Source organism: Helobdella robusta (genome assembly GCF_000326865.2).
Source record: "Helobdella robusta unplaced genomic scaffold HELROscaffold_1, whole genome shotgun sequence".
In the NCBI taxonomy this organism is placed as follows: Eukaryota; Metazoa; Annelida; class Clitellata; order Rhynchobdellida; family Glossiphoniidae; genus Helobdella; species Helobdella robusta.
The window spans coordinates 1,858,937-1,873,041 of NW_008703570.1; the positions used below are offsets into that span (position 1 = coordinate 1,858,937).

The 14,105-nt window shown below is 33.7% G+C and overlaps 3 protein-coding genes across 3 annotated transcripts; 1 reads left to right on the forward strand and 2 right to left on the reverse strand.

The window, feature by feature from the left end:
- Positions 1–7,566: 7,566 nt before the first annotated feature.
- On the reverse strand, positions 7,567–8,140 carry HELRODRAFT_158505 (hypothetical protein; the record flags this gene model as incomplete). The annotated part of the gene is made up of 2 exons (XM_009010556.1): positions 7,567–7,935; positions 7,988–8,140. The coding sequence occupies 2 exons, from the start codon at positions 8,138–8,140 to the stop codon at positions 7,567–7,569; spliced, it is 522 nt and encodes a 173-aa protein (XP_009008804.1).
- A 224-nt stretch (positions 8,141–8,364) lies between these two features.
- Positions 8,365–8,793, reverse strand: HELRODRAFT_158506 (hypothetical protein; the record flags this gene model as incomplete). Its single annotated transcript, XM_009010557.1, has 1 exon — positions 8,365–8,793. One exon carries the CDS (start codon positions 8,791–8,793, stop codon positions 8,365–8,367), a length of 429 nt encoding a protein of 142 aa, XP_009008805.1.
- Positions 8,794–9,202: 409 nt separating this feature from the next.
- Positions 9,203–14,062, forward strand: HELRODRAFT_158507 (hypothetical protein; the record flags this gene model as incomplete). Its single annotated transcript, XM_009010558.1, has 6 exons — positions 9,203–9,281; positions 9,950–10,068; positions 10,128–10,208; positions 12,414–12,483; positions 12,541–12,711; positions 13,791–14,062. The coding sequence occupies 6 exons, from the start codon at positions 9,203–9,205 to the stop codon at positions 14,060–14,062; spliced, it is 792 nt and encodes a 263-aa protein (XP_009008806.1).
- Between the last annotated feature and the right edge of the window lie 43 nt (positions 14,063–14,105).

Sequence of the window (14,105 nt, forward strand, 5' to 3'; positions counted from 1 at the left end):
AGAAGTTGGTATATAACGCTAATATTGCGTTTATATTGTGTTATAGCGTAAATATCGTAGAGAGTTAGCGTGTACAAATATTTTAGTACAATATATATTAATACGTGAATAATTGTCAAAATATTATATCTGCATACATAAATGGGCACATGGAAGGGCTAAACATCAGTATCAAACAAGGCCGCCAACGACGTCACTACGGATGTCGGTAGTCTATAAGTGACACCATTAGCCTGATTGACTTAAGGTGAGCCGAATCTAGGCAAGTAGCTATGTCGTTGTGTTGTGCCATCATTCAATGCGGGCCACATTCATTATAATATTGAGAGAACAGCTAAAGAGTATAGTCAAAGCTATTAGTTTGTTTATTGAGGGTTGGTTTGTTCTATGTATATATATGGCTTCTTTTATTTTCAGCCTTATTGGATGTGGTTCGTAATCAATTATCTTAGTACCAGCTACCAGTGTAGCACGGGTAAGATCTTGGCCATGCTCATTCAACATGTGGTCCTTGATTGCACCGTTCTGTTTATGCATTGTGAGTTTTCTTGAAAGAGTTGTTCGAGTGTGTCCAATATAAGATTCCACAACACTGTGTGGCAAAGGGCATATAAATTGGTACACCACGTTCGTTCTCTGAAGACTGTCGCTAGTGTGGTTGTTGTGGTTTAGAATGATCAGGCATGACGTACGGTTAGCATGACGTACGGTTTGTAGTATATTATTAGTTTAAGCTTGTGGTTTTGGTTGACGGTAGTGATGTTAGACATGATGATGTTTTTTAGTTGAGTTTCGTTTATTTTATAATTGTCGTGCATTGGATACTGGTAGTATAACGTTACAGTTGTAGCTGTTGGTTGTGCTGGAGTTTGTTGTGCTGGATTACTGATCTTATCTCGGTACTTTTTAGTTACAGTATCTATTATTTTATTAGGGTAATTGTTGTTAACTAGGAGTTGTTTGATGCGTGTGAGTTCATTGTTAAATATTTTATTATCTGACGAAATTTTATATGCACGATAAATTAGGTTGTATATGACGTTGTTTTTATATTTATCTGGACAGTCTGAGATATAATTTAACACCTGACCTGAGTTATATATATATTTTGGCTATTGTGCTTTGTTTTTTTTCCACGTCTATTTTTCAAATTTTGCTGAATTTTACGAAGAAGTTTTTGGCAATTTTTGACTTTTTTTGGAAGATTTTTGTTTGTGATCATCAGGAAAGCGTTAGTGTTTAAGTTTTTGTGGTTTTTTGTTGGTTTTGGGATATTTGGTTCTGTTGAAAATCTTTTTTTTTAGTTATCACCTGCCGAGTATTTAATTACTGGCTGTGATTATAATATTTAATTCGTCCTATTTTTAACACAGCTCATTGGCACATTGATATTTTATACTCTAACTAGTTTTCGTTTCTAAGTATCTCATTGGCTCAAAGTTTTGGCTGTGAGATTTATAATCCTTGTACAACCTGTGTTGTACTACTCGTTCTAGTTATTTGCAGTTATTGCTGTGTTGGCATTGATTCATTGTTGGTTCATTCATTGTTAATTGGTTTTCTCAGTTTGTTGATTTGTCAGTTTGTTTTTCGTTCGTTTATTCATTCGTTATGTCAAAGTGTTGTAAGTATCCTCCTAAGGGTAGCAAAACAATTACCAATTCCGCTGTCACACAATGTTCGACTTGTGGTTGTACTTTGCATGCCACTTGTTATGGTATCAAAGATGATTTTTTGGCATTTATGAATGGCTGTCATAATATAATGATTTTTTGTGATTTTTGTTTACCGCTTTTCAAAAGTCTTGACAAATTAGAGGATGTTGATAAAATTAGTGGGAACATTAATAGGATCTTAAAAGATGATTTTTTGTGATTCTTGTTTACCACTTTTTAAACGTCTTGACAAATTAGAGGATGTTGATAAAATTAGTTGGAATATTAATAGGATCTTAAAAGATCATCAGTCCATGCAATCTGATATTGCATCTATCAAAAAGACCTTAGATAACATTGGTTCCAATGTTGTTTTTGATGTAGGTATCCAGAATAAAATTGATTCATTCAGTAATGCCATCAATGGTGAAATTTCATCTGTCAAGAATATTTTGTCTAATATTATTTCTACGATTTAAGATAAACCAAATTTCAATGATGATATCAATTAAATATTAACAATGTCATTCAAAATGAAATAGGGTCTATTAAAGATTCACTTACTGAGGTTAGCTTACATGCTCTTTCAGGATCAAAGGTTGACGATGAACTTACTTCCCTAAAAAATGATATAAAAAAAGCTGGTCAAGCTTGTTCAAAAATGAAATTGATAGTAGTATTAAGTTGATTTGCACTGAAGTTAAACAAGTGGTCATGATGCTGAGCTTAAAAAGCGCGCTAACAACATTGTTATTTTTAATTTCAGGGAAAACTGTTTTTTGGTCTTCTGATATATGCTAAATGAGCATACATATGTTAATGAAATTATTATTGATGGATTGGATATTCTGGTTCTAACTGAGACGTAGCATCGTGCGTCTGATGACCCATCCATTAGACTAGCTTTGCCACTCAATTATTCTTATATTGATTTTTTGAGATATCGGTATCATGGTGGTATTATTGTTTTTTTTTAAAGTTCTTTTAGAGCCAAAAAAAGTTGAGTTAGCTGTTTTTCATACATTTGAGGTTGGTTTTATCAAATTTGTCTTTAGAAATACATCAGTCATTTTTCTGGCAATATATCGCCCTGGGTCTAGGGCTATTTCATCATTATTTTTTGATAAATTATCATTGTTGCTTGATGACATTTTTCTTTTGGCTGACAATATCATTACTGCCGGTGATTTCAACATACATGTTGAGAAATGTGATGATCTAAATACTGTCAAGTTTTTTGATATTTTTTCTTCATTTAATTTAGACAATAGAATTAATTCACCCACCCATAAATTAGGGGGTATATTAGATTTGGTGGTATCTTCTGACTGCTTAAAGCCATTGTCATGTGATATTGATCCAGTGGGCGTAATTTCAGATCATGGTTTTATTAAAATATCATTCCCTCTTTGTAGTAATCAGCATTTTTTGTGAATAAAATGGTTCGCTCATGGCACCACATTGACGGAGTCAAATTTTCTTCACTTATCGTTAATTCATCGTTTCTTCACTTATCGGAAAGTTTGAATGTAAATCAATCATTGCAAATATTCACTAACGAGTTTCTTAAAATTGCTGATCGAGCAGCTCCTCTTAGGCTTCTTCATTATCGTTTTGTTCCTGCGGTCCCATGAAATTTAAAAATTAAGTGTCGGCAAATTGAGAGATCACTTAAGAGTCAGTCTGATAAACATTTATTGATACTGGCGTTTACTGAGAAATCAAAGTTATTTGCTACAAAAGAAAAATGATTATTGGTCTAATCAGGTTTGTCTGCATTTGAATCAGTCAAAAAAACTGGTCCTTTGTTAACAAAAATGATTATTGGTCTAATCAGGTTTGTCTGCATTTGAATCAGCCAAAAAAACTGGTCCACTGTTAACAAAATTTTTTGTAAAAAGTCTGTTGTGAATTCTGCGGTGTCTGGCGTTGATGTTTCGGTTCATGATTTGTCTAAATTCTTTTACAACAAAATTTCTTTCATGAGGGATTCAATGCAATCTGTTCTTTGCTTGATTTGGTGCCACCCCATGTTTTTAAGAAATATATTGACTTATTCATTCCATTTTTATTGCATATTGTCAATCTATCCCTTAGCTCTGGCTAGTTTCCCTCCTTACTGAAAATGCTGTGGTCATCCCAACTCTGAAAAAACCTAGCCTTGATAAAAGCACATTGGCTAACTATCGCCCGGTCTCTAACCTACCGTTTTTGGTTAAAATTATTGAGAAAATTTTCAACAAGCAGTTGCTTTGCTATTTGGTAATGGTCTTCTTCCGTCTTGCCAATCTGGTTATCGGCGATTCCATTCGACTGAAACTGCACTCATCAATTTGGCTTCAGAATTGTTTATGGCAATTAATGAACAAAAGATTTTGCTCCTTGTTCTGCTTGAAGTGCGGCTTTTGATTGTGTCGATCATGTGATTTTAATTGATAAATTACAGCATTTATTTGGTTTTTTGGATATCGTCCTTTCTTGTTTGAAATCTTACTTGTGTGATCGTACTCAGCAATTTTTGTTCAGTAGTGAAGTATCTGATGTTGAAAGATTGTCGTTTGGTGTTCCTCATGGATCTGTGTTGGGTCCGTTGCTGTTCTTGTTGTATGTGTCTGATCTTTTTGAAGTTGTTAATAGGCATGGTTTTAAATGTCAAGCTTTTTCTGATGATGTCTAAATATTAGCTAGTTGTTCTCATTCTGGTTTTGCTGAGTTGTTGGATAATCTTGTTCTTTGCTTGTCAGATGTTAGTAAATGGATGTCATCTAATCGCTTGAAATTAAATAATAGTGAAACACAAATTTTGCCCATTGGCACATGGCAGTAGTTGTCTAGAATTGTAATTAAGGGTTTATTTTTGGAAGGGATACGTATTGATTTTTGTATGAGTGCTAGTAATCTGGGTATGATATTTGACACAAATATGTCTATGGAGCCACATATTAAGCGTCTTGCTAAAAAATGTTCAAATCAACTAAGGTTGTTGAATTCAGTAAAACATTTACTTGATGTTCATACACTGAGTTGTTTGGTCCATGCTTTTATACATTCTAAAGTGGATTATTGTAATAGCCTATTCTATGGACTGTCACAGAGTTATTCAGATGTTGCAGTCCATTCAGAATAGAGCTGCTAAACTTGGTTCTGGACGTTCTAGGTCTTCTGGTCATGTCAGCCCCATTTTGAGCAACTTACACTGGCTGCCTGTTAGAAAACGTATTACTTTTAAAATTGCTATGCTTATGTTCAAATGCTTGAATGGTATTGCACCTGGCTTCCTAATTGATAGGTGCCCTGCACGCCTTGTTCCAGAGCATTCCTACAAGTTGCGTTCTAATGATCGTGACTTACTTTTTGTGGCACCAACAAATCTTGTTACAGGTTCAAGAAATTTTTCAGTCGTTGGGCCATCTGTATGGAATAGCCTGCTTTTGGAACTGCGTGCTTCGGGGCATTCAATTTTATCTTTCAGGAGGGAGCTAAAAACATTTCTGTTTGCGCAATGAGCGCCTTTGTTGTTGTTTCCTTGTGATTTGTTTCAGCGCCTTTGAGATTTGATGAAAGGGCCTATATAAATCTACCTAATAATAATAATATATAAATATCTATATGTATGTAAATATACATATATATTTTTAAATATAATATATATATATATATATATACATGTTTATATATACACAAAGTTAAATATATATAAATTTATATATATATATATATATGCATATTTATATATAATATAAAATATATATATATACAAAATATATATATATATTTATATATAAATTTATATCTAACTTTATATATATATACACGTGTATAAATATGTATATATTGTTCGATTGTTAGATTATATGTATATATATATATATATATATATATATATATATATATATATATATATATATATATATGTGTATAATTGAGTTCGGCATATAACAACTAAATAGAGAAACGATTTTATTATTAAAAAATAATAAATTAATTAAATCAATTTAGCCTTAATTAAGTAAATGTCGTACCTGAAAAAGAGAAACAACAATTAAAGCATAATAACCAATATTAACTAAGAGCTAGAAGAAATATTCAAAATATCCAAATAATTTCAACTCAAACAAAACTTAAATTTAATCTGTCAAACGTAAAACTTAAGAAATATTCAAAATATCCAAATAATTTCAACTCAAACAAAAACTTAAATTTAATCTGTCAGAGGTTTAAAGTATAAACAAAGATTGGTCCGAGAACCGAGCTCTGTGGAACACCAAATCTTATCGTTTGAACCGAAGAGGTTTTATTTTTGTAGATTACTTGCTGAGTTCTGTCTGTTAAGTATGACCGAAACCATTGTTCGACAGAACCAGTTATTCCAAATCTATGATTAAGACGTTTCAGAAGAATGCAATGGTCCACACAGTCAAATGCCGAACTCATATCTAAGAATACAAGAAGAGATGGTTTGCTGTAGTTTATATTTTTTAAAACTTAGATAACACATGCAACAAAACAGTTTCGGTAGAATGATGTCTTCTATAACCTGATTGATATACCGGTAACAAATTGTTTTTATCTAAGTGTTTCATCTCTCTCAAACTTGTTCAAATGAGCTGTAAATTTACCAATTTAATTATTGTACCCAAGAGACACTTTTCAGAGGGTGAGACATCAACTATTTTTAAAAAAATTTTCGTGCATTTCTGGGACACCCTACTTCTTAGAAACTAATCTTTCAATTTTGACAAGAACGACAGATTTGAAACCGGTCTATAATTATTATGATCAGAATTGTCTAATTTTTCCTTTTTCAAAAAGGAGAAATTGTAGCATGCTTTAACATAGCCGGAAACTCACCGGTACGTAAACATAAGTTTATAAAATCAATCAAATATTTTGAAAACAATCCTACATATTTTTTGAAAAAGTGTGAAGGAACACAATTCAGTGAACATGTTTTAGATGGAGAGTTCAAAACTGCTTCAACAATTTCACTTTTACCATAAACAGGAAAAACTGAAAACAAGTTGCTGCAGCAGACACCAGATGAATGATTAAACTTCTCATCATACACCATCGATTCTCGTACATTTTTAATTTTGTCATAAAAGAATGTAGCACAATCGTTCGCTTCAAAATTGGTAGATGAATTTGAAGAAGTTTTTTCCTTGTTTATTTATCACAGTCCAAATTTTTTTAGGATTTCTGTTATTTTCAAAAATGATTTTTTTCCAAAACAAATTTTTTTCTGGGCGAATAAAATATTTTTTTTATCGCAGAGCATTTTTCCCGTGTTCTGGAGCTATTATGTCTGCAATTCTCCTCAGTTCATTTACAAAAATCTCTAACAGCGTTTCTATATTATCATCTTGGCATGGCCCTCCAATCGGGGATTTCGAAATTAACAATGCAAGATTTTCTTTATTTATGCGTCGCCAGGGTCGAACCATTTTTTTACTTCTCGTACCTATAACTTGATTGATTGACAAACAAACCTGGATTAATCCATGATCTGATAACACTCCACTGGGAAAAATCAAACTATTAAAGATAGGAAAAGAGCGAGAAGCAACGATCAAGTCCAAAACACCACCTAATTCATGCGTTGGTTCGTTAATTCTGTTAACCAACTGAAAATAATCGAAAACATCATTCAATGAGACTGTGTTTGGATCATCTTTCCTTTCCATATGAACATTAAAATCTCCCGCAACAACGATTTTACCACATAACAGCGATAAAATTTCTAAAACATTCGCTAGCTCTGAAAAGAACGATGGTGAAGGAGGAACCGATCCAGGTCTATAAATTGATAACAAAATAAAATCAGATTTGTTTACTCTCAATTTAATTGCAACAGCTTCAAAAGTTATCACGGCGGGTAATTCAACAGGTTTATAAATAAAATAGATTATAATTATAATTTCTTGAAATAAATTATAATTCCGCCATGATATGGATCGTGAGGTCTAACGTAATCTACAAACTTATAACCCCCCCTCATCGCGCATCGAACAGCAAACTCATCTGACAACCCATACCAAGTTTCGCTTAATACAAGGATATCCAATACTCCACAAATTATATCACAGACCATTTCATACTTTGACATTATAGATCTTATGTTGAGGAGCCCCAGGCCAATTTTTAAATCATTGTAATTTTTCATGGTTAATTTTTGAGCTGTAGCATGAATCATCTTCCGACTGGCCCTCCCGTCAACAACACCCTCATCAGTTAATTTCTGAACTTCACAACCTGCCATCTTCCCACAGAACCTCTGACTCTGTATAAAAAATTGTCTTTGCTTGCCGTTCTATCGATTTTGCATCAGCTACCAGTTTCTTTAATTCACTTCTCTGCCCAGATGTCAGGTCATTGCTAATCCAGACTTTACTCAGTTCAACCGACATTAATTTCAATTTGTGTGCATTTCTCATCAGAGTCTCTTTAGACATCAAACTATCCAACACTATCAATATTGGACACATGGATGATTCATTTTTCTTTCCAAGTCATATAACATATTTTATATGGGAATCTTTCATATCATCAGACAATTTTAGCAAAATATTTTTAACACGAATTTTATCATCTTCACCTTCTTGTAAATTGTAAATTATTATATTTCTTTCTCTGTCTTTTATATCGATTGACTCATTTAATTTTCTTTTAACCGTTTTAACTTCCAGATTGACACACTCAATGTTTTTCTTCACTTCTTGGCCAACAACAGTAGCAAAGAAGATTTCAAATCACTTTTGAATGTGCTGATCTCGGCAGATAACTTGCTATCAGGCCTATCAAGGTTATCTAATTTTGCACTGTTATTGTTCAACATCTCTTTTATCAATTTAAGTTCATTTTTTAGCAAACCGTTCATTTCATTTTTTTCGACTTTTAAGTTGATTTCATCATTGTTGTCACTGACCATTTTAGAGAGTGTTTTAACTTTGCATAACTTCTTCAGACAAATATTACAAAACCATTTAAAACTATCGAAACTACGTGTCACTTCAATAGCTTCATCACTCAAACCAAACCATTTTATGTGAAAACTATTTTCACACTGAAAACATTGAATGCATTGCAAATATTCTTTACCTGATTTCACACATTTTGTTTTTGTACATTTTGAAGCCATATTAATTTGATTGTTGTGTTTGTTCATTGTCCAAGTGAGCTTGAAACAGAAAACAACAACTATCTCAACTAGAAACAACTCTTTAGCGTATGTATATACAGATTGTATATGTAAGAATGTCACGTGACAATACAACTTTTCAACAAATTTTCAAACAAACCAATAAATAACGAAAATTAACAAATATTTGAAACTAAAATTATATTAAATACAATCCTGAAAATAAACTAAAACAAATTTTAAACTTCCGAAACGAAAAAACAGCAAAAAACAGCTTTAAATTAAACTTTTAAACGGAGAAAATATAATGCAGCAAGAATTAGAGAAGCGTAAAGCGTATATATCAATATATATATATATATATATATATATATATATATATATATATATATATATATATATATATTGTATGTGTGTGTGTGTGTGTGTGTGTGTGTGTGTGTGTGTGTGTGTGTGTGTGTGTGTGTGTGTGTGTAGTTTGGCACAAGGTTTGTTTTCGTTATAACAAATTTGGTTGAATGTTCTTGCCCATTCTGTATTAATTAATTTCTTTTGGGTTTGTTCAATAAGACGCAATTGTTGTAACTCAATTTTATAAACTCGTCAAGCATTTCGAACGGCTGACGACGTCGTTTCGACAGTGTATGTCATCATCAGAGCCTACGTTTAAATTATTAAATATGAATTGAATATTTAAAATTGTAAAATCAAGAAGAATAAACGAACCAAATTGGGAAAATATAAGCGTAAAATGATTAAGGAAATTAAATTAAAATTAAGGTAAAAAGTATACGAAATTTGAGTAAAGGTACTTAACTTGCCAATGAAATAAATTAAATGTTAAGATAACTGATAATAAAATATACAATATACAAATGAATTTCAAAAGTTAAATACTGGAAGTGAAGGTAGAAGTACGAATATCGATATTGCAAATTTGGAATGACAACGAAACGTGTGCGGAGTGGTCGGATGGTACGAGTGTATATGAATAAATATATTATGCTAACGTGTGAATAGGTGGAATAGTAATGCAAGTGATGTTAATTATTGATTGTAAATGAAGCAAGGCATGGATATTAATTATCACATAAGGTAGTGAGTGACGCGACGACGTAGGATTTACGACGATTAGTGACAAACTGCGTATTGGCAGGTTGGAGTTTGTCGATTGTGGAACGATATTCGTATCGTTGTGGTACCGTCACCTGCTGTGGATTGTTTCTGACGGGGAACGTCGGCGTCGAATCACTATATTGGGAGAATAGCTGGAGAGTGTGGTCGAATCTATTGGTTTGTTTGTTCATGGCTGGTTTACATTTGTTTATGTGCAGGGCCTCACGGATTTTCAACCTACCCGGGTGGGTTTCTGTGTCGAGTATCTTGGTATTCGCATCAAGTATGGCTCGCGTGAGGTTCGTACGGTGCGCATTAAACATATGGTTCTTAATGCCACCGTCCTGTACATGTAAGGTGAGCCTGCGGGAGAGAGTAGTACGAGTGTGACCGATGTAGTTATCCACAACGCAGTGTGGCACAGGACACGTAAAACGGTACACAACGTTTGTCCTCTCCAACGCAGGTAATGGTGGGTTATTGTTGTTTTTTATAACGATGTTTGATGAGCGATTTGTGTTATAATAAATGATGAGTTGTAGACGCTTGTTGTTATCACAGACGGTAATATTGTTTTGAATGATGCGTTTAATTTGCGATTCATCGACTCTATAGTTATAATATGTAATATAATGGTAGAACTATTTTAGTTAATACTTCTTGAGATTTTTGCGTGAGTGGATTACTGTTGACTTTTAGGAGATATTTTTTGATTGTGTCGTCGACTATTTTGTTTGGGTAGTTGTTGATCAGAAATTGTTTGATGCGGGCTAATTCGACGTTAAAAATATCGTTGTCTGAAGAAATTTTGTATGCCCTGTGAATGAAGTTGTAAACAACGTTGTTTTTGTAACGTGTAGGGCAGTCGGATGTGTTGTTTAGGACCTGACCAGAGTTGGAAGGTTTGACGTACACTTTGGTGAGTAACTGTCTGTTCTACCAAACAGTCAAGGAACGCAAGACGTTTGTCAACACTCAATTCTATTGTAAATTTTAGGTGAGAATTATTTTGAAATATATTTTGTAGATTGTATATATAGGTGATGGTTAGAGAGATGATGAAGATGTCGTCTACGTAGCGCGCATATATTGATGGTTTATTTGTCAAGTCGTTAAATATCTTAACCTCGAGGTCGGGCATATAGAACTCAGCAAAAAGGGGTCCAAGAGGAGAGCCCATGGCAACGCCATCGACCTGAAAGTAAAGAGAGCCGTCTGGAGCGACGAAAGGGCTTTCGACGGTACATGACTTCAGAAGTTCGACCAATAAACTGGAGGGATATCGAGTTGTGGAAGTGTGGGATGGTTATACACGTTCTTGCAAATGATGTCGATTGTATATTCTATGGGAACGTTAATAAATAGGCTCCCAACATCCAACGAAGCCATATGACCTGTGCACCGCTTGTTATCGTTAATAATCTCGATGAATTCGAAGCTTGATTTACGGAGAAGGTACGAGGGACATATGGCTGAAGAAGTTTGTTGAGCGACTTCGCTAACTGATATGTTGGTGTGGGACACAGTGATATGATGGGTCGCAGTGGGTTATTTGGTTTGTGAGTCTTTACGTTGCCGTAGATATAACCAGGGTTGTAATCACCCACTATTGGAGTGAGCTTAAGCGAGACTGATTGTAGGTTAACTTGGGCAATAAGTTTATTGGTAGATGTTTTAATGGATGTTGTTGATCTTTACTAATACGCTTGAATTTTGTTGTGTCAGACAGCATGTTGTGAATTTGGGTGTTGTAGTCAGTTCGGTTCTTATTAGATTTATCGGATTTACAGATGACGATGTCGCTGTTATTTAGCAGCGGAGAATAAATCATTAGATAAAGCTATTTTACGACAGGCGTTGCAGTAAATATATATATATATATTTTGGTAACAGACTGTTGTTAACGCAACATTTCAAAAATTTAACACTACTTTCAACATTGTTCAACTTTTTACATTTTTTTTTAATTTATTAATGTCAGAAAAATTAGACATTTTATTGTTTTAAAAATTTTATTAAATTTTTCTGACATTAATAAATAAAAAAAAATATAAAAAAGTTGAATAAATAAATTTAATAAATATATTAAATAAATAAATATTTAATAAAATTTTTAAAACAATAAAATGTCTAATTTTTCTGACAATAATAAATTAAAAAGAAATATAAAATGAACAATGTTGAAAGTAGTGTTGAATTTTTGAAATATATATATATATTGTCGGAAATTTGAACTGGAAGTGAGGTAATCTCTTCCTCTATCTTTCTCAGGGAATTTTTTTTATGGTCCGACAATAATTTTTTGTATATTTTTATCGTGAGTTCGACCAGTTCTGTGTGGCACTGGGCTTTTTCGAATTATATGATTTTACTGAGTAACACACGAACGCGAAAAATATTCCATAACAATTTTATTAATCGACGGAAGTAAATGAAAAGGAATTGAACTAACTGAACTCGAGAATAATGTTAAAAATAATGTCAATGAACAAACTGGAATACAGGAATTAGAACTTCTTGTTGGGTCGGGCAACTTGGAATATGTTTCTTGCCGTTCAATCGTACAACCTCGACGTGTGTGACCGATGGTGGTGTCGATACAACTCCGAGAAATAAATAAAATGAATGCAGAAAAATTACAAAAATCGGAGCCTATGGAAATTCCAAGCTGCGTGCGAAACTATACCAATGAGTATAGAATCCAGCAAAGAACCCCAGGTCCACAAATAGCACAAGAAAAACAAAACAACGAGGCGGATTCGTTTTCACAGAATCCAAGGCCTGTTTTCACTGGGCCTGTCAGTCAGTAGGTCGGCTTTCGCACAACCCTGGCCTGTTTTCACTGGGCCGTCGAGTCTGGCTGGTTTTCGCACAACCAAGGGCCTGTTTTCACTGGGCCTGTCAGTCAGTCGGTCGGCTTTCGCACAACCCTGGCCTGTTTTCACTGGGCCGTCGAGTCTGGTTGGCTTTTGCACAACCAACACAAAACAACAAGAGTCAGAACAACACTGGAAACAAATTGTGTGACTTTAGTACGCGTGCGAAACTATGCCAATGAGCATGGAGTCTCGTACCAAATCCACTTTTGAGAACTTAAGACGTTTCTGAAACTATGCCAATGAGCATAGAATCACGAATTAAGTTTCTTAGATACCAGAATAGGCACCGATTACTCGAAGCTGCCTAACTGGTGAACCCAAGGCGAAGACGTTTCCGTGCCAATGAGCATAGAATATCAAATTAAGTCTCTTAGAGACCAGAATAGGCACCGACTACTCAAGGCTGCCTAACTAGTCAACCCAGTGCGTACTCCCTCCTTCCTCCAAAACTTAAAAATAAAGAAACTCTATATCAAAGCAATATTAGATTTTGTTTCGGGTGTTTTTAAACATAAAAATTTCCAAGGTATGTCCAATTAATTAAAAAAAACTACTAATTAAATTTTAAAATAATTTGTAATAATTTGTGACGTCATCTAAATTGCAAAACAAATAAAAAATCGTCGAGTAAATTAACTTGCAGCCCCCCTATCGAGTGAATTACTTTGGATCAAGCTACCTATCGAGTGAATTAATTTTGCATTGAAGGACTTTGAAGTATTTTTAGTCAGTATTATTTCATAATTCTGACACTTTCCACACCCCCCTCTTTCTGGTTAAAAAAAAATAAAAACGAAAATAAAAAAATAAACGAAAAAAAATAAAATAAAAAATAAATAAAAAAATATAACAAAACGAAAAAAAAATTGCGCGCATGATTATAGGAAAGGAATGCCATAACCAATGAATAGAAGGCACGCATTTCGTCCGCTTGCAAAAATCATGTTTTGTTTTTCTTCTGTATGAATAAAATATGAATCAAGAAAAAAAACAAAACCCCAGTGACAAAAAAAATATGCGAGTGTGGATTTGTGGCGCAAAGGCCTAGGCATCTGCTTAGATATAAGAAATACAATTGTATGGGGAGGAGGGCTAATAAAGCAGACATGCCAGCACAGAACGAAAGTGCGAGGCCAAGCGCAGAAGATCAGAGGGTCGTCCCCAATCTCAACAACGACGTTGTGGAAGAACTCATCACTCTCGAGTTGGACAAGACAGATGTGCAGGCGCTAATCCGGGAACTTGGAGACATTCCTACTTTTGAATTTTTTTAATTTATTTAAAAAAGACTGTTTACTACTTCATTTCCAATAAAAG